Below are 25,183 nucleotides of genomic sequence, written 5' to 3' on the forward strand. Positions count from 1 at the left end.
ACCGCCCGGGCTCAGGGTACCACGGGGTGATGTCTCCAGGTCCATACCCACTGTGGGATCACTCTCCTCTGTCCAGGCTCTGCATCTACAGTCCAGGGTCTACCGCATCCCCGAAGAACAGCTCATCCAGCCCCACTGTCGGTGGCTCCGAGATGTGGAAGAAGATGAACCTCAAACTAGACCAAAGCTGTTTCTTGCAAAGTCTGACCTGACTTGCAGGCAACAAGTGCTACACACACTGAAATACAGAACTTGTAAAGGATCCTATCTTGTCCAAAATAAAACCAATTTCCTTTGGACCAGAGCAGGATGATATTCCTGCTTACCCATTTTCCTTCAGCTTTGAAACGCCAACTGATTTCAACATCATAACTGCTCAGCATGTTCGAAATTTGTAATTTTACAATTAAAAAGTAGAATTTCTGCACTACCCTTTATTCAAAATCTCTACACTAAAAAATACACAACACTTTTCCTTCCTCCCTTCTTATTCAACTTCAGGAAGAGTTGTAACAGATTAGTTCAATCCAAAAAGTTTAGGAAATCAGCACTGGGAAGTGGTGTTTTTGAGCCCCCCACCCCTAAGTGACCACTGCCTGGCAAACGCTATGTATCTTTATAAAAGACATATTCTTTCTCTGGCATGATATTTAGGATATGAGATCACAAAACAAAAAAAATTATATAGTTTCAAAAAATGCCCTCCTTTGGTTTATAACCTCAGACAGGAGATGCTTTCTTTCTGTTGAGCCCCAAGAAGCATGCACTGCTTCACCCTGGTGCCTCTGCATCTTCAAGTGAAAAGCCAAATAAGACCTAACCAGATTCAGAGTATAATCATTTATGAAAGTGCCCTGGAAACACAATCATAAGCCTTTTAGCTCTTCATTTGCATGAACCAGTTGTAGCATCCAGGCTGTCATTAGTTCCTGGGATCACAGAAATGACCTGCCTGTTTCTTTCTGACATATTATGAGATGGAATATTTAATCTGGATTTTGTTAAAATGAATCAAACATCTACACCCACAGAGGGGAATGCATCATTCAGCCATGGCCAAGCAGCCTTCCACCATTGCCGTCCCCAGTCAGGGCACTGGGAGGAATCCTGCACTCCCTGTTATGATCGGTTAACCATCATCCACCTTCTCACGGTCCTGCCATTGTTTGTCCTGCTTCATGTAGCAGAAATATCCCGTGGAAATGGCAGAGAAGGGTTTCCTCCCTCTGCGGTAAAGATGTCAAGCTGTTGGTGCTGCGACTGCAGCAAGGTCCGTGCAAGCATCCCAGCAGTCGGAGCCCCTGTGCATCCCCACCACCCTGGACCTGCGTGGCAAACACCAGAGCACACATTCCCTTTGTATTCTTGGCTGAGCCCCTCTGGAGACTGTTTGGATCATGCACCGAGTGACGGATTAAATCAGATTATTCAATTAAGGCAGCAGTTATAAATTAAACATATCAGCTAGGCTCGGTAAATCTTGAGACGTGGTGTGCGGCAAGTCTCCTAGCCAACAAACTGCATCGGTGAGTGCAAAACAGGAGGCACGTGGAGTCCACAAAGTGGCAGCAAAACCAGCTGGGAATAAAATAAATAACAAAAATAGACGGGAAGTGCTTGAAAGAAAAAGTCATGTCTCTAAATTCAGTCTTCCTGAAAGAAAACAACAAAAATGGGGCAGAAGGGAAGAGGGGGAGGAGGGGACGGAGACTCTCCTGCTACCTTTTGGTCTGATATCCCGAGGCTGCAGGGGTATCAAGCACATTCCCTATAATTCAATAAGAGAAACCTCCATAAAGGCAGCCACTTTAATGTGCAGAAACACCACCTGTGTCAGAAACAGGCACTACCCATTAATCAAAGCTTCCCAATTAGCCCGTACTGCTGCCCCCAGGCACAGCCACTCTCCAAACACAGAGGGTGTCTGTTGTGTTTGCAGGGGGAGAGCTGGCTCTTTCCAGGGCTTCCAGATCACACAGGACTCGTCTTTGTTAACTAGACCGCTATGGTTTTTGTATTTATGACAGCACGTTGCTCGCAGTTTTGCCCTGACCTCAGCCTGGTCTTACCTTGCTGTCCCGTTTTCAGGCACTGAACTAGGATGCACGGATGGTTCAAGGAATTATTAACAGGATCCAGAGGCTTTCAGGCTTTGGACTGGCAAATTGAACCCAGCCCAGCTTGCTGGAGCCTTGATTTCCTTACAGTCTTTTAGTGTCCAGCATGAAAAAAACTGCTCCTGAGTTTTGAGTGGCTGCCCCAAGCTTGTGACACCAAGGAAAACCACCTCGCACAAACAACCGGGACCCCTCTTTTCTTTTTCCTGCAGGTGCTCTGGTCGGGGCTGTGTGCTCCATCACATGCAATGGATGGAGTCTGGCTGGTGCCTCCAGTGAGAGACAAAGCGTAGTGCTCCCCAGGAGGGTAGCGGGTGGCTCAGAGCTGGTGGAGCTGCAGCTCCAGGCTCTCTGCAGGGCCAGGCTGATGCCCCAGGCTCACGCTTTGCAGGGATGCTGCTGCCGGAGCCGTGGTGGTATAAGCAAAGCAAGGTTTACAGCGACAGATAATAGCATTTACTAGGCTAACTGATACAGTCAGAAATCATCCCCCTCTGCTCCACAGATGCCCAGCACCCTTTCATCTCAAAGTGCCTAATTGATTAACGAAGTTATGCTCAGAGCAACTGTCTGCGCTCATCTGAAATTCATGGTTTCTGTTTGGGCCAGTGTGCCTAAAAGCTGGTCTGTTTCTTCCCCCAACTCCAGCCACTGGTCCGATGAAAACCGTTACCTTTTCCTCCAACCCTCGCTGCACACTTGTACGGTTCCATCACAGCCACAAGAGGCCAGACTCCTCATTTATTCCCTGCATTTATTTAGTTTTTTTTAAGCAGTGAAAACTTAGAATTTGAAGTGCAGGAGAAACACCTCCAGAAAAAGGCACCAGCACCCTCATTTGAGCAGGGCTTTCAGCAGACCCAGACAAGGCAACACTAGCTAAGGGCTTGCACTGTTTGCAATGGATTCACGGACATGTGTGACCATGTGTTTTAACAAATCTATAGCACAGACAACTAACACGGCTTGCAAGACAGAAAACAACAGAAGCAGACTTGTAAAGGCAACGTGTTTTAAAGTTGAGTCTCTTAAGGAGGTGCCTCGTGCGTCATTCCTCTCTCGGCAGTGTATATAGCAAGAGAAGATGGTGTCCCCTTGTGTCTGTAAGGGCTCGCGGATACGGCAGGGAAAGCCACAGGGACATGCTGCTGCAAAAGGTTTTGCTTTAATGTTATCTTTGGTATTTACTGGCAACACCTCCAGAAAGGTAGGGATGGAAAGGGCTCAGGAGGCAAATAACCCTTCCATCAGCTATCATCCATCCCATCCTCCCCAAAGCCTGGGTATCTTACAACTAACCACAACCAAACACACTCTGAGAGCTCAGGATCACAACCCCCACTGATCAAAGTGGGGCCAGGCTCTGAACTCCAACTGGAATCAGTCTGTTATGAGGCAAGAAGAGCTTTGTGCCATAAACTGCAGCTGCTTTGGCTGAGCAACCGTTTCCTCAGCAGCAAATGCTTCATTTGACACAAGAACTAGAGGGCACCAGGCAAAACTATCAGGAGGCAGATTTAAAATGAATAAAAGGGTCTATTTCTTCCCTAGCTATGCAACTGTCTGCCAAAGGACGCTGCAGAGGCTGGATGTTTACAGGAGATCCAAGGGAAACTTGGACAAATTCATGGAAGAAAATTCTCTTGAGGGCTGCTGCACACAAAATTGTAACTTCTGGTTCAGGGTACTCCTGGCTTGCAAATTGATGGACATTGCGGGAGTAGAGTGAGGAAATACCACTCTGTATTTGTCTTGCTAAAGCTCCCTGTGCTCTGGTAACAGTGACAGGACACTGGCCTTTGATCTGACGTAGCACATACGGCCCGGAAAGTGTGGCTGAAGTATGTGCTTGTATTTTATGTGGAATGAAGCCCCAAATCTGTAAGGGATACAGGAAAATTCCCCAAAGCAGCCCGTGTGTGAGGGGCTTCTGTACATAAAGCTGTACAAAACTGCTCTCGAATTATTAATGAGTGATATTCTTAAGACAAATGATCTTGTAAAAAGATAGCTCAATGTTCAAGTGTCATCATGTTCAGCCACTGTGTTTAGCTGAGAACTGCCTGCGTGCTCAAAGGTGTGAGGTGGGCATGTCAGTGACCAGCTTTGACCTTTGAGACACTACGCTTAATCTGGGGAGAAAGCATCCCAAATGAAAGGGCTTGTAGGCACCTCACTCCAGTGCCTGGGAAGAAAGCATCCAATGGTCCTCTCTGCTGCTGCACCTGAAATGGCCCCTCTTGTGATAAAGAGCAAGCGTTCTCTCTCACAGCCAAGAAATACCTGCTGGACCTCACGGTGAGTCCCCCACCAACCTTGGTGACCTGCTCAGAGGCAGCCTCAGATCAGGGCTTGAGGGAATGGCTTGCTTTCCCTGCAGAGCAGAAGATGTGGGAGGGCAGAGCGGGCGGTGGGCGAGGGGTCCTACCTGCTCCCACCGTTGCTATTGCACTCTCCTGACCGATGATGTGCTCTTTTAGCCGTTGCTCCAGTGGAAACCTCCGGCGTTCCTCCACCTCCCTCCTGCGCTGCTCCTCCTGGAACTGTGGGAGGGAAGAAAACGTTGGGACCAGAGGCTTTTCGGAGCAACAGCATAAGCATCCGGTAGGTACATAGAGTTTCCCCCTCCCCAGGACTGCAAAGCCCTGCATGGGTATCTCTCTGACATCCAGACAGACAGAGCACTGCTCCCTGGCACTGGGAAGCAGCCAGGGCAGATGCAGCTTGGTCTGGAAGCACCAGCTCAAGCAAGATGAAATTTCTGGATCTGCTGGGGATGGGGGCTGGGGTGCATGGGAATGGAGAGAAGTGGGTGAGCTGCCACACCATGGGCAGCACTCAGGAACCGGCTTTGAAGCTGATGGGAAAACCAGACACTGCACTGCTTCTGTAACAGTGACACAGAGGGAACACTGACACTGCTCAAATTTCCTAATGAACTCTTAACCTGTTATGAGCTTGCTTATTTTGAAAAATAAAGCCTTGACTATTCTACCTATATTCGTTTTCTCACCCTCCACACATCTCCTGTTCAAAGACTCCAACAACATCCCGTAGGGATGGAAGAGCATCACTGTGTCCTGTTGTGTACACTGGGGAAGTCGGACACCATTGCTTTGCAGACAAACCCACAGCAGCACACAGGACGGCACTGGAAAATGCTCTTTACTCTGGACATTTGCCTTCTTCCACCTCCAGCTCACAAGGAAGCAGGGCCTTTGAGAGCCAGTGACTTATGCATTGCTTCCACCCAGATCATTTTCTGGAGCTGAAGGCTGAGATAGCAGAGTACACAGAGTAGTTTACAGAGGCGTCCGACACAAGCACATCTCCAAGATGCTTGGGGATGGGATACAGGCAGAGTGGGAGCAGGTCTTATGGGGCAGTGAACTTCTAGAGGAAAGAGGATAAATCTAGCCCCTGCTCATCTTTAGAAAATGCTGCAAAACTTCCTGCTGAGCACCTTTCCCCTCACAAGCAGAGGTTTGCCATCTCACCAGTGAAACACTGCTCTGGAAACAACCATCCCACAACGCCAGACTTAGCTAAGGACAGAACATAAAGAGCCCACAGGGTTTGCAGAGTGAGTAACTTAACACACATAACTGGCCCGATTATTTAACCCACCTTCCTGAAGGGGAAACACCTCTAACAAAACCAGAAAGCAGTCGCAGAAGCTGCAGCAGGATCCTGCTGCCAGAGCCGGAGCGGATAAAACCCCCAGGCCAGGTTGCCAGTGTTTCCTGGGCCAGTAGTGGCTCTGACAGAAGTTAAAAAAAATAAATAGCAAACAATCCAATTTTGGCTGGTGCTATCAGTCTCGTGTGTAACGGAGAGATGCCATCAGCCCTGATGCCTCATGTGGAGCAATAACTTCCCTGCAGATCCCAGTGGAACAGCACTGCGGGACAGACACCGGCATGTCTGCGGTGATCTCCCCCAGGCTCCGTGTACACCACAAGGCTCAAAGCACTGCTCTTGCCATATATCTGTGTCTTTCTATATATCTTGACAAATCTTTTCTTCCTCCCTCCTCTTCTGCCTTTCTTAAGGTACAGAGAATGTGATCTGTGTTGTCAGGATACTGAACGATTCGCGTGGGTTGATAGAGAAGCAGGAAGATGCGCACGAAGAGCAGGAGGGGATGCCCTTTTTCTGCAACGCCCTCTCCCTCCCTCCTTGGAAAACCAACTTTATAGAAGTCCTTGGGTAGGAAGAAAGTCCCTTTCAGGGGTAAAAAACTGCACCAGTTACAGTGCTTTTTCCAAGCTGTCCCACTATGGTTTTCTGCTCAGGCTCTGTTCTGGAGAGACCTGCCCTCCCATGTGCCATCTCCTTGGCAGAGCTGCAGTACCACCAGGCATCTCGCAGTCAGGTCACGCTGCCAGCCCGGAGCATCCTGAGCAGCAGCCACAACCCACACTGAGCAGGGCTCACCAGAATGAGAAAAGTCCACCGAGAAAAACATATTTTAGATCAGTCTGGGATACAACCTGCAACAAAAAGCCCCTTGGGTTTTACACGAGACACAATCTTACACTCCTTTCTCTTCCACCCCCCCCCACCCTCCTACAGAGGTATGCACCCAGCTTCTCCCACCTTCTCCCTGCTATCTTGACACCAGGGGCAGCTGGAGCACCACATCTGACCCAGGTCTCGCTCCTGCCAGACATTTCGGCTGGACATTTTGACCTCGTCTGCATTTGACTTCAGTCCTCAGCGTTGGTGGTGAGGAAACCAGCAGCTGGAGAAAGCAACGCCCGTTCCAGGTTTGCAGTGTGAAACAGTGTCAGGGGGGACCGTGTCCTCACCCTCTGACAACTGATCTTCGGTTCTGCTGATTAGACTTCTACGGCACATCACGGGCACTTAAGCGGATTACAGCGGTGTTACGTGCTCTGAAAGAAATGCAAGGAGCGGTAGGTACCCTGCTCTTGCATTGAAGCCAACTGAACTCCTGCGCTCACCTGGGCTAAGAGGTTCTCCTGATGCAATGTCAAAAGCACAAGACATTTTTAATAAGATATTCACTCTGTCTGTGCTTTGGCAGACCTCACTTTGAGATAGTAACAGCTGGCTGCCTGTCACCAAGATGGGTACGGCAATTGTGTTCACTGGCTTTCGTTATTGTTTACCCAGCATAGCATCCGTCCCAAGCATGACTGCATTTACGGGAAAATATTCAGAGGGAAGAAGTTCAAAAGCACAGCACCAGCAGAAGCAAACCTTTGCAGAAAACCTACAGATGTGGAGGGGACAGTGTCTTTCGCCTTACAGGGGTAAGAGTTTAAAAAATTAAAGGAAAGCAAGATGATAAACCTCTGGTCAGCTGCAGAACATGTCGGGGACGTGAACTAAGCTATGACAGCCTTTGGAGATCTGGAGAGTAGTTCTTCTGCGGGAAGGGCAAACATCATCTTGAAGTAATTCTTGTGGGTTTACAGAAAGCATAAAATCAGCTTTCACTGCAAGGCTGCTCTGCCCCCGACACTACATTTAAGATTGTGTGCGGCTTAATGAACAGACACTTTGCAAACAACCAAACCAGAAATTTTTCTCATAAAATATGCTTAAACCAACAACCCGAGGATGTTCTGGATGGAAAAAGCAAGCCACAGCTGGATGTTTGTTTTCTTTAAAAGGTCCATCAAAGGCAATTCAGTATGATGAAGGGGACACAAGCTCCAGTTCAGGAGGTCCTCACACCACTGCTTGCCAGAAGGGAGCCCAGAGAAAGGGCAACTGTGTGCTCATCCTGGCTGAAACATTCCGTAAAAATCTGTTAGCAGCCACTGATGGGACACAGGAGAGACCACTGGATGGATCTGACTGGGCCCAGTACACCAGGGGAAAGAGGACTTGAATGGCAAAGAAAGACTTGGAAGAGCTGAAATCAGTCCTGGGGCTGCTTTCCTTCTAGTTACATACAGAAGACACTAGTTTCGAGGGCTACTCCCTTCCTTTCTGCCCTAGATACATGACAGCTTATTTAAATTTCACTGGACTGTTTAGCAATGTGAACTAGCTCAAGAGTCCTAAACACCAGGCAAGTGTGGTCTAGCATAGGGAAAGCACACACAGAATTCTTTTTTTTTTTTTAAAAGAATAAAGGAAATCAAAATAAATTAAAAATACATATGAAAACTCCTTGTTATTCTGTCACAAGGATATGTAAATAAAATCTATGGGATGTGCCTATCCAGTAATAGTTCTGCCAATTCATTCTCTAGCAGTGATTAAAATGAGCAATAAATTCTCAAAGACTCTCAGTGGAATGCAGATACTGGGGTGGATGCAACCCCTGGAGCACCATATCCCCCCCAGCTGAATATTCATCACGAGCTGGCTTGACTGCCTTACGTTTTATATACAAGTACAATCATTTTCATCAGGAACATTTCTATAGATATATTTCCTTTCTCTCCTCCATCTATTAGTTAAGCATAAAAACCAATGCAGCTTTTCAAACTGTTAGGGGCAGATTTCCTTGCCAATGCTGGACTCCAGAGACCATTTACCCAGCAGATAATTCCCCCCCACCTCCTCGTAAAGATTTCAAGTATTTTATTCTCAACTTTTCTTCCTTAAAACTTGCTTGGAGAGCTGTCCAAGCGACCAAGCGGTGCTTCTGGCTAACACAAGAAGCTGTCAGCTCTGCAGAGGAGCGCCACGGTCAGGGTTTCCTTTGCCGTGACGGAGCATGGAGAGCCCAAGAGGAAAGATCCTTGTCTCCCTGCTTAGGACAGAGGTTTAGCATTCAGGGAACATGGTTCTGAACTCCTGCTTGAGCAAGGATTTTCCTAGGTGAGTGCAGGCAGTACAGCAGTTTTGACTGCCTGGCACATTTAACTCATAGTAATGTCCACTAAATGTAGTAATCGCCACAGTTTTAATTACTTCCTCTTCCACTTGTGGGCAAGTTCTTAACTTCTGGTTTTCCAGCACACAAGTTCAAATTCCAAACCTGTAGACCAACCTCTGAGGAGCACAACATCAGAGGATAAGTCTGCAACCACGAGCAAACCTGGCCTCCTTGTGCCTCAGTTTCTGCTTTTGCAGTCTGGTGGCATTGGTACCCCCCCTTCATCGGGCAGCGGGGGGAGTTTCACAGCCCCGCTGACCTAAGATTCTGGGAGCCACGATGCTCAAGAGGCATTGCTCATGGCTGCTGTGATGGCCTCTCATACCAATTGATAATTAGTTGCTTCTACTCGAATAAGGCCTCATATCCAGGAATTTTAAATCCTTGACATCAGGCTGCACATTTCTGTCCATCTACTTACTCCTGGGGTTTTTATTGGAACCACTATGGCAAATGTGGTTCTTTTCCCTCTTTAAAATACCTTATAACAGCAACTCACGAATGGTACACGGTGTGCTCCAGCCCACTCAAGGAGACAGTGAGGCTGAAGGGATGAGATGGCCATTTCACAACCAGACAGCAGAAATGGGGGTCTTTTGCCTTAGACTGGTGCTCCTGAATGCATGGATACCAGGCCCACAACTGGACTCTGGGTTCTCAGACCTGGTTCTTTTACCAGGAATTTCAGAAAATACAGTAAAAACAACCCCCTGATTTTACTGTTTTTTTGTCATGGGCTTACAGAACAGTATTACTGGTCCTGTGCAGGTCACTGCTGTGGAAGAAATGTTAACATGGAAGAGGAGGACACATAGCCACGAACACAGCTAAGAAGACTTCAGAAGAGGGTTTTTTTCCCCTTATGCATCATGTCATTAACTTATACAGACCTCTTTTGAAAAAGCATGGAGGTGTAGGTGTGCTAAGGCTCTCCTCCATTGCTTGCGCCAGGTCTTCTTTAAAACTGTTCTTGTAGTGGGAAAGGAAGCACAAAGTCACCTGAATCTCAGGCTCACCTTTGTCTCCGACGCTTTCAGAAGGTTCATGACCTCCCCTTCACGGGCATAATCCAGGGGTGTATGTCCCATTTCGTTCTTCTGCAGGGGGTTGGCACCTGATGGCAGGAAGAAATTGATAAGATCAGGGGATCAGAGTTCAGTCTTGGGGCAGAATGAGCAGGATGCACATCTTGTGCCTCCCGTCCTAGTCAGCATCCCCTCCTAACCTTTGCTCCAAAGGCTATCTGGATCAGAAAGGGACAATGTACAACCAGCGGTTACATGCACGGGTGTCCAGGGAACAAGAAAAGGAATTGTCACTGCTAACAATTGGCTTGGCAGGGAAGAGCTGCTGTGGGGGATGAGAGCACATGGTCACCAGAAGAAAATACAGCTTCACAAAAGCACCCGCTCCTGATCCTGTGGGAGCCACATGGGACCATTACGACTTCAATTGGACACGCTACCCTTCCTCTGTTACTCCAAGCTGGAGCTGGAGATGGCTGTAGTCTGCTAAACAGCTGCCACCCTAAGCCACAGGAGTGGCTTCTGGGGGAAAATCACACTCTTCTTTAGAATGTAATTAAAAAAAAAAAGTCAACAAACCCCAAAGACTGAACTGGAGGGAGTCAGATGGGCACCCTCACAGAAACAAGCTCACACAGAGATTGCTCCCCGTCCTCTGTCCCCGTCCCAGACACGCTGGACTGCGGAAGAATGTGCAAAGGCAAACTGCTCCCAGTTGCAGTGATGGGAAGTATACAGAGGGAATCTTGGACAGGGCAGTCCAAGATCAGGAGAGAGGGGTACTGGGGAATAGCCAGTGAGGCAGGCAAGGTCTCAGGATTAATCTCTGGCTCTCAGCATCTCAGGAGGTATGTCTAAGGCAGAGAGACTCAGCACTAATGTTGGTGCACTCTGTGACTCCACGACAGCTTGCTGTCACCAACCAGACACCAAGGGTTAGGAGAATGAGCCTTCAAATCGGCCTGAAACCCCTCAGGTTGGTGCTTGAGCTGACCATCCCACCGGTTTCAAAGCTACAGCACTTATTGAGCCTTGAGAAGCAACCTGGCGAGGGAAGAGCCTACAGTAGGTCTGGCTGATTTGCCTGTAAAACGGAGGGGACAGTGGTGACAAGCTGCTGGGAAGGGCAGGCTGACGGTGCCTGTGCACGACTGCGAAAAACGGGAGCCTGGGCACTGCTACAGCATCCCCACTTTGCAAGGGGCTCGACAAACATCTTCCATCCCGCTGGAAACGCAGGAGCAAACCGGGTACCTTGGCACACGCAAAGCAGGCTGCAGCTTCTGCTTCTATAATGCAGGAGAGTGCAGAGCACCAGGAGTGCTCAATAAAAGCGAGCAGCAATCATAATATATGAAAGAAGTGAGAGGACTCTCTGTGAGCGGGAGCCAGAGAGATTAGCTATTTCTAAGCATTGGCATCAGGGATCTATATTTGCTTACAGAATGAAAAATGTGCTCCATAAACATTCGACACAGAGTAATTTCTATTGCAAGCCTTGTCATTGCAAATAAAGAATATGATCGAGACAGGTGAGATTATATACTGCTGAGGCCGGCCACTCAATATCTTTTAAAGAGACAGTGCTCCCACGGCCCCCCCCTGCTGCCAAAACCCACCCCGGGTTTGTGCAGCGAGGAGGGGGGCAAGTTTTCTGGCTTCTCCAAATGATGACATCCTCGAGGCTAGGCCTGCTCTCATTTTAGATGGAGGTTGAGGGTTTGTTTGGCTTTTCCCTTCCCCTGGATCTATCAATAATGGCTATCCAATATTGGCCTAATCCCCCTGTTAATGGCTTTGACGACTTGACTAATTGCTGCAATAATTGATAGAACCCGACTCCTACAACTGGTCGATTCCAACCTCGAGTACCGGCAGCAATAAAATATTACGCCACAATAAATAACAGTGTCACTTTGCTTGCTAATAGAAGGTAAAAGTGGCGACCGGTTTGTCAGCGCCCCGGCCTGACCCCCTTCCCCATCTCCACCTCCTCCCCTGCCCTCTCCCACCCCGGCAGCTGGTTGGAGCGGCGGCGGAGGGGACGTCAACCTTTGGAGACTTAATAGAAGGCAATTTGTCACCTCCCACTAGCTGTCTGTAGCTGGGGATCGACACCTGGGCAACACCTCGGGCTGTGCGAGTCCGTCGCCTCCTCCCACACCTCCCTGCTCATATTAGGAGGCCCCGGCTTATAATATTTGATAAATAGCACGCTGGTTCACTTGCAGCATCCGCGCGGCATCGCGTCGCTGGAGCAGCTGCATAAGGTCACTCATTGGGGAAATATGTTTCTGTCAGCGGTATCGAAAAAAGTTTAGTAGAGTGACAGGCCTCAATTTTTCAAATTTTATTAACTCCATCCTCTTAACAATTTGTCTTGAATTCCTTCAGATTCTGGATAACTGTCAATAGAGCTCACGACACAGCAGGTGCTGGTACCCGGGTCCTCCGCTGCCGTCAGGGAGGAGATGGGGATGGCAGGGAGAGGGGGAGATGGCAGAGAGGAGGAGGTGATGGCAGGAGGGAGAGGAGGATGCCAGGGGCTCGCAGGGCTCTCACAGGGCTTGGAGGAGCATCCCAGCAATGCTCCGTGGGCAGCCCTGTGTCCTCCGCAGCTTGGCAGCCCTGGGACCCTGCCGCAGCTCGGTCCTTGCTCTCCGTTCTCCACCAGTCTGTCCTGACAGGGCAGAGGAGCGGAGATCTGGCTCAGAGCACGTAGCCAAATAGGTGCCTGCTGAAGCAAGAATAAGCCTCACACCTCAGGCAGACAGAACGGGGCTCAAAGCATTATCAGTGACCCATATGGACACCTGCAGAGCTACATTTCTCCGAAGACTGGACACAGAAAGCCTGGGAAACTTGGGAAAGCCCAGGGCACTGAGACAAGGAAAGGAATAAGTGTGAGGACCTCATTTCATAGTGCAACCAGATGCTGTGAAAGCTCCTTTGCGGACTGCTGCTCTCGGGCATCCTCAGAGGTAACCTCCAACCTCAGCGTTTGGGTCCTGAGCCTCTCTTCTGCAGACCACTCAACAGGAGCTGCTTTGGGGACAGAGGATGCAGCTGCTATGAACTAGCACAAGATGGTCTATGTCCTGGTGCCACTCCGAAGGTCCTGTGTGCAAAAAATCTTTTCTGGTGAAGCAGACTAAATCCCAGAAAGAAGAGCCTGGAAATCCCCACGCCCACGGTATGCTGCTGAGGGTGCTGGAGATGGGCACAGAGAGCGGCTGTCATCCTGAACCAGGGAGGCTCTGAGCGGCAGAGAAGCGCTGGGATGAATTGCACAACTCTGGTGCGCTGAATGCAATTTGCCACTGCAGTTACACCTTTCCATGGCCCTGTTCAAATACCAACATAGTCTGGGATTCACCAGGAGGAAGCAGCCCACACTACCTGCTGGGGATTACACAATGTCATCAGCCATCAGCTTTGACAAGGAATGACATTATTATTGCTCCACATGGCTAGTTAAAGTAATATAAAAAGACTTCTCTCCTCTTGAGTCTTCAGTGATTGAATTAGCATGATCACCCCTTTTTCCAGTAACGTAAACCTGTTTTTAAATCAATAAGACACGTATTTCACAAGCAGCTTTTAACATACAACATTAGTATGAAAGTAGCCACCCCAAGCCTATGATCCTACCACCCTTTTCTTGCCTGATGTTTCACTAAATACAAGAGACGCATTACAGGGTACTGCTCCACTCGCTGGGCTTTAACCTTTAGCTCTTGCCAAGGACCTGCCCCTGCTACTACCTCGAATGAATCTTCCCAAGCGCTTGAATTTCAATGTGAACATACACTCCCCTGGGAATATCCTCAAATCTCATCAACGGAAGACCCAGAGCAAAATTTTCAGAAGTACTGGGTGGAAGTAGAAGCTGCGGGCACACTTGAGGACAGTACTCCAGATGATTCAGTATCCAGACCCACCCCTCTTCCTTGGTGGCATTGCTAATTACCCTGGCCATGACAGTATATGAGATCAAACCATCTCAGTGCATTGACACGCTGAGGCTAATACTGCCTGTGGTCCCTCCAGTGAAAACGTTGGTCTCCATAGGAGTAAATGCTCAGCATACTTAAGAGCAACATATGGCTCAAAGATCTAATAATTCTTCTGGGCCACACTTGGCTGTACCACCTTGACCGGTGATGTGGGCTTGAGGCTGAGGCTCCGGGTCAGCCCCCACCACGGTGAGCAGTTGCAAGCTCCCAAGCCTCTGACTTCTTCCATACCCACAGACATCTATATACAAGTACACGTGTGCATACGTGTAGTCCCTCTTTGAGGGGACTACAAATATAGCTGAGAAGGTAACTGAAAGTACGTTGCACCGAACAATAAGAATCACTCATTAGTGATTCATAATATCATCATTAAAAATGTTAGTACTGTACAATGCAATGATACCACAAACACTGACCACAAGGTGCAAAAAAGATTCAGAAAATGTTTCCCAAGTGTGCTGCTGTGCCTGAATGTGGTGATATCACACTGTTCAGCAGGATTTTCAATATTTGCTTCTACACAGTTCCTCAAATCCTTTCCTTCTGTCACCAAATGAAGCATCACTTTAATGAGAACACACATGAAACAACTTTCTTTTAGCCTGACAGCTCAACCCATAAACACTCCATCAGGAGAACCACGCATGCAGATGAAGATGGCTGTGAAACGCTGTCCTCCCCCTCAATGAACTCCTCGTGGTTTCCCGGCGGCCAAGGCCAGCAGGCACCATGAGTGCGATATCCCAGGCAGTGCAGAACATTGCGTTACTTGAATGAGGTTCAGTGCCATCACATCGAGCGCCGGCTAATGCACAGCTCCAGGACGGCAGCAGCCCACCCAGAGCTCTTAGGGGACAGGATCTGTGCTCCCTTGGTCCACCCTCACTCTTAAAGCATAGGAAGCCTTTCCAGTATGAGTTTGTCCAGCATCATGCATTAGTTCTTGTCCTGCCTCTCCTTCCTAAAATTCCCCTCGCCCTCTGACTGCTCCCCTGTTAATACAGCCTAGGACCGGCTCATTTTGGTGTGGCTCACCTCTCAGTGCTTCCTCCTGCTCCTGCTCACCTGGCTGTGACTCTGCATCCTTTCCAGAGCCTCCACTTTCCCAAGGTCGATACCACCCTAATCCTCCCCCAATGTGCGGAACTTTGCATCTGACAGCATTAAAAATACATTTTGTCCTAACCGACCAAGCTGGCAACTCATCCATCTCTTGAGGATTTGTTCTCGCTGTATCGACCTAGTCACTACTATGACTGTGCATGGTTTTTGATAAATTTTAACACATACATGACCAAACAGAGAGATGGTGCCTCGATACACAGTTGAAAAAGTGATGTAGGAAGGAAGGGTTCAGACTCAATTAAGAACTAGATGTTTCTGGAGTAGAGGGAGTCTACAAGGAAAGGAGAGATCCTCTAAACCAGAAATATCCAGAGCTCCCAAGATGAAGCTCAGATGCTGACAAGGGCAGGTAAGAAACAGCAACGAGAGGTCCTTGCAGAGGTGCAGCTCAACCGGTGCTCACAAATCTCGGGAACCACGCTGAGAACAAATCTGTGCGTGCTTCTGACAGACGGTAGCGGCAAAGTCCAAAACTAGGATGTGCAAGCTGGAATGGAGGCATCAGAGGAGACTGGTAATAGCATGCAGGAAGGTAATAGCAGGATGCCTTAATGCCGGCGTATAAACAGCATATTGCAGTGAAGGAATAAGTCCCACTGGTGGAGCACTGATGTTAGGTATTAAAGACTGGAAACAAAAATAAGTTAAGTAAGTTGATTGCATGAGCCAATAAGACAGAATTTGTACAGAATAAAATGTCCTGACTGAGTAGGGAAAATACAGTACTAGGATCAATCTCTGAGAGACTGAAGAGCATCATAACACACTAAAAAAAGTGCAGGGCCTGCAAGGGTAAAAAGCATGATACTAATGAATTGATAAATTGGTAAGAACCAGAGACTAAGAGGTGCTTCCTGAAGCAACTAGTCAGAAAGCTCACAAGACAAGAAGCAAGCCTTAATTCATGCTTGGACAGAGTAAAAGACTTTCTCCAAAACCTCAGCTCCTAAGCACCATGCTGCAGCAGGACACATGCTCATGCTTAACATCATTACAAGCAAAACCTGATGAAGAACCCATTGCCAAGGAGCTTTGTTCTGAAAGAGAACCAAATGAATCTTGCTAGAAATAAAGCTGCAGCCCACCAGCAGATAACTTTCAGAAACATGGATGTTAAAGACTAAAGAAACGCATGCTATTTATTAAAAAGTCTTTATAATGAGAAAAGTTAGGATCTTCAAAGCCTGGAAGCTCTGTCCAGATGAGAAAAACAGAACGGAGCATTTGCTCTGGCAAGTTAAAATGGAAAAAACACAGGTCAAAACGTATTTAAAAGAAGCCCTTGCTTCAGGAATGAAAACTAGAACATCTTTTTAACTGTATCAGAAGCTGGAAGTCAGCCTGAGGAGGTGAGTTTCCATAGGTGACCAAGGTGAAGCAGGAGGGCTCGAGATGATGTGAGGAACGGCTAACTGCACTCTGCATCCGCGGTTACCACGGAAAGGGTCTCATGCCAAACCTCTTACAGGGACACGCTGCAGGAACTGCCTCAAGTTGAAGTGTCAGCAGAAACAGGTTTAAAACATTACTGAGCATTAATAAATTGCCAGGCCCGGAGACTTTTCACTGAGGAGTTCAGAAGGAGCTCAAACACCAAATTATCCACCAGCGCTAATGACTCACGGCTTGTCACGTCCACTACAGGGTGACAGTGGAAGTCAGCAAATGTGACAACAATCCGTAAAAAACACTTATACAAGGAAACACAGTAGCAGACATGTGGAAAAAACATGTAAGAGGAAAAGTCAGCACAAATTTTTTGGCAGAAAGCCTTGCCTTCCCGAGCTGGGGGCCATGCCATCACTGTTCAGTTGGAAACCAGGATCTACTCCATGCAGATGCATCTCTGATGCCCGAGAACTTCAGAGTTCCGCACCTAAGAAGCAAGCTGTTACAAGAAAAAGGCTCCTCATGGATAAATAATGACTTAAACACTGAAAACAAAGGATTTAAAGGTCAGTGTCCACAGAGGAAGAAAGTTGTCCAAGGGCATCCAAGGGATTTCTGCTAATGCCTGTGTGGTCAGACCATCTGCGAGTGGCTGGAGTGAGGGCTAATACTGACATGACAAAGATGACTACCAATACTAAGTTTTTCAGAGCCATTTGAGTGACAGCGATGAGCTGGCAAGCGAAACTCAACTTAGATAATAAATCTAAACCAATGCACGTGTGGAAAAATCGATCTGAGTTACATACAAGCATTGACAGGCACTGAGCCACCTTTCACCGGGAAATTGGGCACGAGGCATTGGAGTTGCCGTCAACAGTTCTATGAAAACATTAACTTGCTGCTGAATCAAAGCGGGAATTAGTTCAGAAGGAAGAAAGCGCCAGACATTTGTCCTACTCTGAGCTTTCCTCCTCAGTGCTGTTCCCGGCTGCTCTCAGGGGTGCAGGGACGTGATCGGGTGCGGTGTGCTCCCAGCCATGCTAAGTCCTGCATTGCCGCATCGTTAGGCACCAGCAGTGAGCGACCTGCCTAGAGGAGCTTGCTGTGCAGATGGACACGATAAAGGATGGAAGAAAGAGAGGAATATCTAGAACAGTGAGCCGCTGGCAGGGCTGAGAAGCACCCCAGATCTCCTGAAACTCAGCCCAATGCTTGTTTATTCAGGCACATTGCATCCTGAAGGCCTTTTGGTGTCCTCAGCACCACATAACGCAGCATTATACGCTTCAGGGTATGAACTACAGAACACTCTTTCAGACTCAGAACAAGCCCTTCACATTTACTTGATCTCTTTTATGCTGTTCAGTGCTGGGACAAGGGCTGTTGCCCTTCTTTATAGGTGGAATCTTGCACGTAGATTTTTCACCTCAGTATAAAATTACAAAATACAGTAAAATGACCAAATTTGCTTTCAGTGACCCCAGTGGAACTCTGGAAAATAAAGAGCTCTGTAGAGGTATGCCCAGTGCATAGGTACAATCCCAACCAGAACCTGCCCTCCAGAAAAATAACAGCAGAGGACTGTACTTCTCTTTGAATACACAGAACAGTTCACACACATGGCAAATGGGAAGGTTACAACGGAAGAAGACAGAGAAAAATAAATTAACTTGTGTGTTAAATATAAACACGTTATTTTGGATCTGCCTTTTGAGAGCTCCAGCAGAGAAGTGTGCCCTCCAGCAGTGCTTCTTTGAGCAAGGGTACTGCTGCTGGTGCACCCCTGGCATGACACGACACGACACAACACGACACAACACGACACGACACGACACGACACAACATGACACGGCATGGCACGGCACAGCACAGCAGCCTCCCTCCTGCAGCTCTTTTGCCCAAGGCAGCTGGTAAGGGGATCACCGCGGTCGTTGCCGGTCCCCTGCGCCTGACACACAGCACTGCATGTATCACTCAGACACAGACCTCATGAAGAGGATGAAGTAGGGGAGCCAGGTTTGCAAGTTCTTGCACTCCGTGCACAAGACTTGACATATCTGAGGAAAAAACAGGCTTCCCTCAAGACGTTACAAGTATTAGCTAATCTTACCTCAAACTGCTTTCAACTTGCATAAGTGGTTAAATTCAAACTGCCTTCAAACACAATCTTCTCCAGCAATGCGCAGGAAGGACCAGAGCATGGAAAGGCTTGGGCAATTTGGACTTTGTATTTTGGGCTCAGAAAAACCTTTATTCTTTGCCATGCCTTTTAAAACAAGTTGACCTACCTGCTCCTTTCAGTCTTGCTTTATTGTAATGTGAGTGTAAGCTGTTTTATGCCTACTTGATACCTGGGTGTGAAAACAATCCACCTTATTCTTGTTTGTAAGGTAACAGTATGAGAGGGGAAACTAAAGAATCATCATCTCTCTCTATATCTACACATGTGTGCAGAGCTATTAACTTAATGACAAACATTATGTCACTGCAGAATTTTGTACCCAGAAACACTTAGAGAGGGATCTATTTGCTCCCCTGCCCTATGGGGAAACTATTCTTAAGCACTCCGACATGGACATAAATGTGCTTGCACTTATACGCTTATTGCTCTCGCCACGCTGGGATGTTAGACACTTCGATGCTGTGATATGATTGGTTTCTAAATCCCAGTCTCACAGGATTTTAATTACTGGTCTGGTGCGGCTGGGAGTGGAACTTGCTGCCGTTGGATGGAGGGGGTCGATACGCCGGCCCAGAACATATTGAGCCACGGCACTTGCAGACTCTATTGCACTATTTAATCATCTTTTGCAAAATTTACAGTGCAACAGAAGGAATCAATACTGAATTTATCACATTCCGTTGTAAATATGAGCATGGAGAGGGAGAGAGGATTTCAGGCACTCTTGTACAACAGCTGGCCTGGGATGGATGCATTATAGCAGGTGCCAGACCTGGAGGAAACCTCCAGGACAGAGCACCCAGGGGCAGCTACGAGGCATGTGGCTCCCCAGAAACACTGACCCTGACACCCCGCTGCTGCCTCGGGCTGAGGAAGGGCTCAGTGTCCTCTGAGGCACTGGCAGGAGCTCAGGGGAGGACTCAGCCACACTCCCTCCGACACCGTAGCCTGGGCAATAAGGGATCTGCGAGCACGTGGCTCTGCGGGAGCAGGGATGCTCCCCTGGCATGAGCACTTACCACTTCCATGCATGCCTGCAGGATCCCGGACAGCAAAGGCAGAGTTATGATTTCACACGGGCCTGGTTTTGCTCACAAGGACTGGGTTACAGCCTTGCTCTTCACAAGACAAACCGTTCCTAACTCTAGCTAATGTGGGGCAAAAAAACCCAGTGAAGACAGAGCAGCCTGTGGTTTTCACTTCCCCAAACCAAGTTGCAACAACACTGGCTTTCAAGACAAGCACACACATTCTCCCAGCCTCCTGCAGACACGCTGTGCATTTATAACGAGTGCTACGGATCAAAGGGACTCCTGGTTCCTGTCTTGCTCTGTCCTGCTAGCTGGCACCACCACACCTGCACCACTGCTCCTTCCAAAGACCTGGCTGATGTCAAGGCACAGAGGCAGAGCCAGCAGAGATCAAAGGTGGGACAGGAAAAGCTGCCAAGGTAGCTTTAGAATAAATGAAATGATTTTCGAAGGGAACCAGCTCATGTGGGAACTTTTTGAGCGTACCATCTACTGTCCTGGGCCCCGGGGCAGCGCTTTTCAACCTGATCAACCTCCAGGGCTCAATGAAGAACCGAGCAAAGCAAAATAATTCAGTAGGTTTCAACTCACTGTACAGTTGCATCTGAACCTTGGCTGGAAATTTTTGGGGATCCACCCGTTAGAAAAGACCTCTTGTTCAGAGACCGTCAGCCTAGCAGACCTACGGCAGCATGACTTCCTCAGTTTCTCATGTAGTTTCCCCAGTTTTGCTCTTGCTTACGCTTGTGACTTGACCAAGTGCAGTGAAACAACGATGTCACCTTCTGAGGATGTGATCAGGCCCAAGGTGTCTCCTCTTCATCACCACAGCTGTCTAGTGATGTCCTTCACCCTCTCTATGTACGAACAGAGCCCTTTCCATCTGGGATGCAACTGAAAATGCTCCAAGCCATATTATGCAGAATTCAAACACAAGAAAGCCAGCTATAATTACAACCTCATTTTTCTTGAGAATACCACAAGCACTTTCACTTTCTGATGTCAAAAGAGCATCCCTTGTAATGCTGGCTCTGTAATTCATTTACCCATCAGTCATCCTATTCACAATATCTGCAATTATACTGTACCAAATAGGTTAGTGTGGTGCATTACCAACAAATGTACTGTGCTAAATTTACTGGCAAATCGAGTTCAGAAGTCTGGGTTATTGCAGCTTCAGCTAAAATGTTTTCATAAATGTATGTTCTTTCCTTCTTCTCTTTCCCCCTCTCTCTCCCCCCTCTAATTAGAGATGTGTGCACTGAGCTGACTTGATCGCTCACGTTTTACAAGAGAAACTCGAGTGCCAGACCTAGGCATGCATGCTCAAGTCTCTCAAGGCAGCATGGGCAGTGAGGCTGCTCCAGTGAGATGTGGCTCCGCTCCCAGCTTCCCCAGCTACGTGCTGCGTGACCTCAGCTACTCAGCCTCTCTGCACTTCCGAGACCATCAATCCCAGTCCAAGAGATTGTTAGCGCTGGTATGAGAACAGGGAGCAGGGCCAGAGTCACACCGAGGGTCCCACGCAGGGAGAAGGAGGCAAAGGGTGTTTTGGCGCAGGCATTTCCCGTGCAGGAACAGCCTGGTCAGCCTGCATGCTGGCTCTAGGAGGAGCTGGAAGCAAAGGGGATTTGTGAAGATGGGAAGTAGAAAGCAAGGTGGTCAGTGATTAGGAGAGTGCTGGGGAGAATGAGACACATAATGAGGCTGCTCAGGTTTGGCAGGAGATGTGTCTCTGCCTGCGATGGGGATGGAGAGAGGCGAGGTCCTGACAAGGGGCAAGGGGTCAGTCTCTGAAGGAGGGAACTGCTCTGCTTTTAAGCAAAGATATGAAATGTAAGCCACCATCTACCTACGTGCATCAGCAAAGTAGTGCACTTCCACACAACAGCAGCTGCCAGTTCAGCCAACCCCTCGCTATGTGGACATGCACACAAAACACACCTTGGAAAAGCACTTGGAAAAGCAATTCAATACCCAAGAAACATGACAGCTGAGCTGTTAAGTGCCAGGCAAACCTTGCTTCTACACTTCTCTCTGTGCCCAAGTTTCTCAGGTGTGTATGGGGGGAAGAAGTCACAATATTCTGATTTTGCATTTCATAAGCTCTAGCCCAAGAAAAAGACAGTTCTCTGCAGCATTTTCTTCTGTGCTTTGTTTAGTGTAACTTTAATTTATTACAAGGATACCACAGCTATCACAACTCTTCCCAGCATAAGGCTGTGAAAGGTAATGTGTCCCATGCTGGGAGAAGGGATATCTCCCTGCAGGGAAAATCTCTCAGCAGCAGTGCTGCCCCTCGGTTTGAAGCCCACGGGGTTTCCCCAGGCTGTCCCCCCTTTCCACTCCCGCTCAGCCCTGCTAAGCCTCACCCAGGTCAACCTGCTCCAGCTGACCCTGCTTTGAGCAGGGGTCGGACTAGATGGTCTCCAGAGGTCCCTGCCAACCTCAGCAATTTCATGGCTCTGGGATTCTACAATGCCCCGGCACCCTGATGGGGAAACACAACTCTCCCCTCAGCTCCCTCTTTGTCCCTCGTGACTATTAGGGAGCATCTTTGGACCTAGATGCTTTAGTCAGGGGCAAAGATACCTTTCTTCAGTGAGTGCAAAGTATGAGACAGCAGCTGGATACGGTCAGAGGAACACATGCCAGCAATGAAACACTGTTGAGCAACAGACAAGGCATCAGCGAACCACTTGCAATGTGTCCTGCAGACAACTGAGCACTGGTGAGAGCATTAGGGGAGAGAAAACAGCAGCTCTGCAGCATCCAGGTGAGCTGCTTCCAAGCAAACATGCTTGTTCGACAGTCTGTCCACAAGGCAGTGGCAGCTGACGTGCTGGCTGTCAGCAGCGTGATCTCTCAATAGCAAATGACAGCGTGATGCACAGGGCTGGGACAGGCTGCAAAGGGCCTTTACAATGAAGGCAAGCAGACTGTGCTTGGTTTAATAAAGGAGGGGCCACTCAAGAGATGCAGAGGGACAAACAACCTCTGGTGAACCTCTCCAGCCTGGTCAGGTTTCTAAGCTCCTTCAAGTCTCCTGTAGAGACTTGCTGGAGGGCAAGAGGGCTGGTAGCAACATGAGCCATCAGGAAGGTTTAGTTTGACTATCAGCAAATGTCCAGAGCTAAGAGGAGGATGGAGGGCAGGAATAAACCCACTGTGCTTCCAGACACTGGGGGTCACAGGAGCTGAGCTCTGGTCCCGGTTCCCCACGGATCAGTGCCTGCCTGGGCTCCTCCGGCTACCTGCCTTTCAGCAGCAGGTTCTGGAGCAGAATCAGACTTAGAAGGGTGCTAGAAGGCACCTGAGCTCTATGGCAAGGCTACCCTATTGCCTGCAGAAAGCTGAACCTTTTAATACCGGCGATTTCATGCAGCAGATTTAAATACTGACATAATAAAAGCTCCCTCTAAAACGAAGAGACTTCCATCGTCAACGAGCTGGAGACCCTGCCTTCCTTCCTCCAAGCCAAACACAAAGCCCTCTGCATCGATCGTGCCTGCAGTAGCAACTGGTGCACTCTGTGGATGTGAGCTCCCACCCACTCCTTCCCATAAACACCGATATTTATGGTGTCAGCTCAGGTCAGGAGACTGTGAAATGTCACCAACAACTGTCCCGAAAGGACAACAGAGCAGTGACTTCGTCTCGCGGTCTGCTGGGCACACACATGCTGACCACAAGGCGATAAGGTCCTGGAGGGGTCAAGCGAGTCACTGAATGGGCCACAAAAGGCCAGGGATGTGGGGTGAGGGGCAAGTGCACGGGAGCTTCCCTAAAAAAAAAAAACAGTGCTGCACAACGGGGTAGTTGTTTTAGCAGAGAGGGGCCTTGGCAGTTAATGGCTTTGGCCCCGAGGGCAGGGCACCAAGCGAAGGAAGTGTTTGGGGGAGTAAATGGACAGTTAGTAAAAAGGCAGGTGTAGGGAAGGGTAAGGGAGGGAGCAAGGGGAGCCTGTTCCATGTCAGCAAACAGGAGACATCCTACGCGCGGATATCAATGGCAGACCGCATGGGGAAATTATCCTCACAAAGGGCCCGGGGCAGGCACACTTTGAAAGGTGTTCGATCTCCACTTCTGAGACCTTCAGCCATGTATTCATCGCAGATTATACTAACAAGGATGCAGGGACCAACGCTTTGTTATCGTGCAGAACTGGGAGGAGGGGAACACCCCCAGTCAATGCGATGAAAACCTCGTGTCAGGCACCAGTCGTGAAATCGAACTCCAGCATGAAAAACTCACTGAAAGGAAAGGGAAGGGTCTGCTGTAACACTACCAGCTCAGAAGAATTCACCTGACAAAAAGCGGAGATGTATTTGATTTAGCAAGTAAATTGTGATAAATTTTCATCATAACTATGACCGCAAAGGGTAAAAGGATGTTGTGGATGGGCTGGCGAATACAGATTAATCTGAAGAACTTTGCAAACTCAGCCCCGGGATCCTACAACGACTTCTGCACCATGCACCAAGTGGAGATTCATGTTGGTGGACTGCTGTTCCCAGGGTCTAAACACTGGGACATGCTCATTCCTTCACAAGACAAAAAATTTCACTTGGAAATGCATTCTTAGTGTGGACTCTCTTGAATCTATCCAGAAGGATTTCCATGGGGCTGGATTAAGAACAGAATGGTGATCGTCACATTTTAGTGCTATGGCTGACTAAATTCAGACTTTTCACTTTGATTTGGTACACAATCCCTTCAGTTGTGCTCAAACAAACACAGTCCTACAGATTGTTATACGCTTTTTTCTGAGATCCAAGTGAGTTCTTCTGAGCTGAGACACTTTGCCACAAACAAAGAACTCTCTATGAGCATCGAGCAGCAGAAGCGGTCATTCACGAAGACAGCAGTGGCTCCAGGACAGATACAGAAACGGCTTTTGAACAAAAAGAACAGTCCTCTCTATTAAAAGAGGCCTGTATTGTAACAGCACTCAGATAGCTGAGCAGGGGACAGATGTAGAAATGAGCTGGACTTGCTACTTGCAATTATTTATTCAGTACAGTGAAATTCTTTAGTGCCAACTTCATTTATTTGCACACATATTTTACCTGTACTTAGGATAACCAAGCAGCTGCCTTGGTACTTTCAATCAGCTAATAATACACACGTCTTGCAAGGAGACTTTCAAAGGCGAAAATGAGAAGCAGGTATCTTTGTAAAAAATGTTATTCCAGAGGGTACGGGGGGCGGCTGCCAGCCCAAACTCAACAGACTGAGAAAGAGCGCTCAGCCTCTTGCTGGCAGCTCTGCCATCGCCTTCTCTCATGACTACAGCGTATGTACATCCCTGCTGACGCTGGCTGTGCCTCTGTACCATCTTCACAGAGGACTGCCCCTTTGCTGTCGCAGCTAGTCCACACCGGCATTTTAGGCATTTTTAAAGAGCAAACACTGCTGTTGACATTCACA

General features: G+C 48.3%; 2 protein-coding genes and 1 long non-coding RNA gene across 3 annotated transcripts in view; 1 reads left to right on the top strand and 2 right to left on the bottom strand.

Annotated features, from left to right (window-relative positions):
* Nucleotides 1-25,183, top strand: part of ARAP1 (ArfGAP with RhoGAP domain, ankyrin repeat and PH domain 1) — a 184,971-nt gene that overhangs the window by 58,982 nt on the left and 100,806 nt on the right. The window lies entirely within an intron of this gene.
* The window catches only part of CLPB (caseinolytic mitochondrial matrix peptidase chaperone subunit B), an 86,171-nt gene that overhangs the window by 22,729 nt on the left and 38,259 nt on the right, over nucleotides 1-25,183 (bottom strand). The window contains exons 6-7 of the mRNA XM_052812702.1: nucleotides 9,996-10,093; nucleotides 4,546-4,660 (exon numbers count right to left, since the gene is read on the bottom strand). Of these exons, the coding sequence (XP_052668662.1) occupies nucleotides 4,546-4,660; nucleotides 9,996-10,093 (213 nt within the window). The remainder of the gene's footprint in view (nucleotides 1-4,545; nucleotides 4,661-9,995; nucleotides 10,094-25,183) is intronic.
* LOC128153378 (uncharacterized) lies at nucleotides 15,272-18,744 on the bottom strand. Its single transcript, XR_008238948.1, has 2 exons — nucleotides 18,651-18,744; nucleotides 15,272-15,775 (listed from the first exon to the last, which is right to left on the bottom strand). It is a non-coding gene; the product is annotated as an uncharacterized LOC128153378 (long non-coding RNA).

The sequence above is a fragment of the Harpia harpyja genome, chromosome 17, assembly GCF_026419915.1.
Source record: "Harpia harpyja isolate bHarHar1 chromosome 17, bHarHar1 primary haplotype, whole genome shotgun sequence".
NCBI lineage: Eukaryota > Metazoa > Chordata > Aves > Accipitriformes > Accipitridae > Harpia > Harpia harpyja.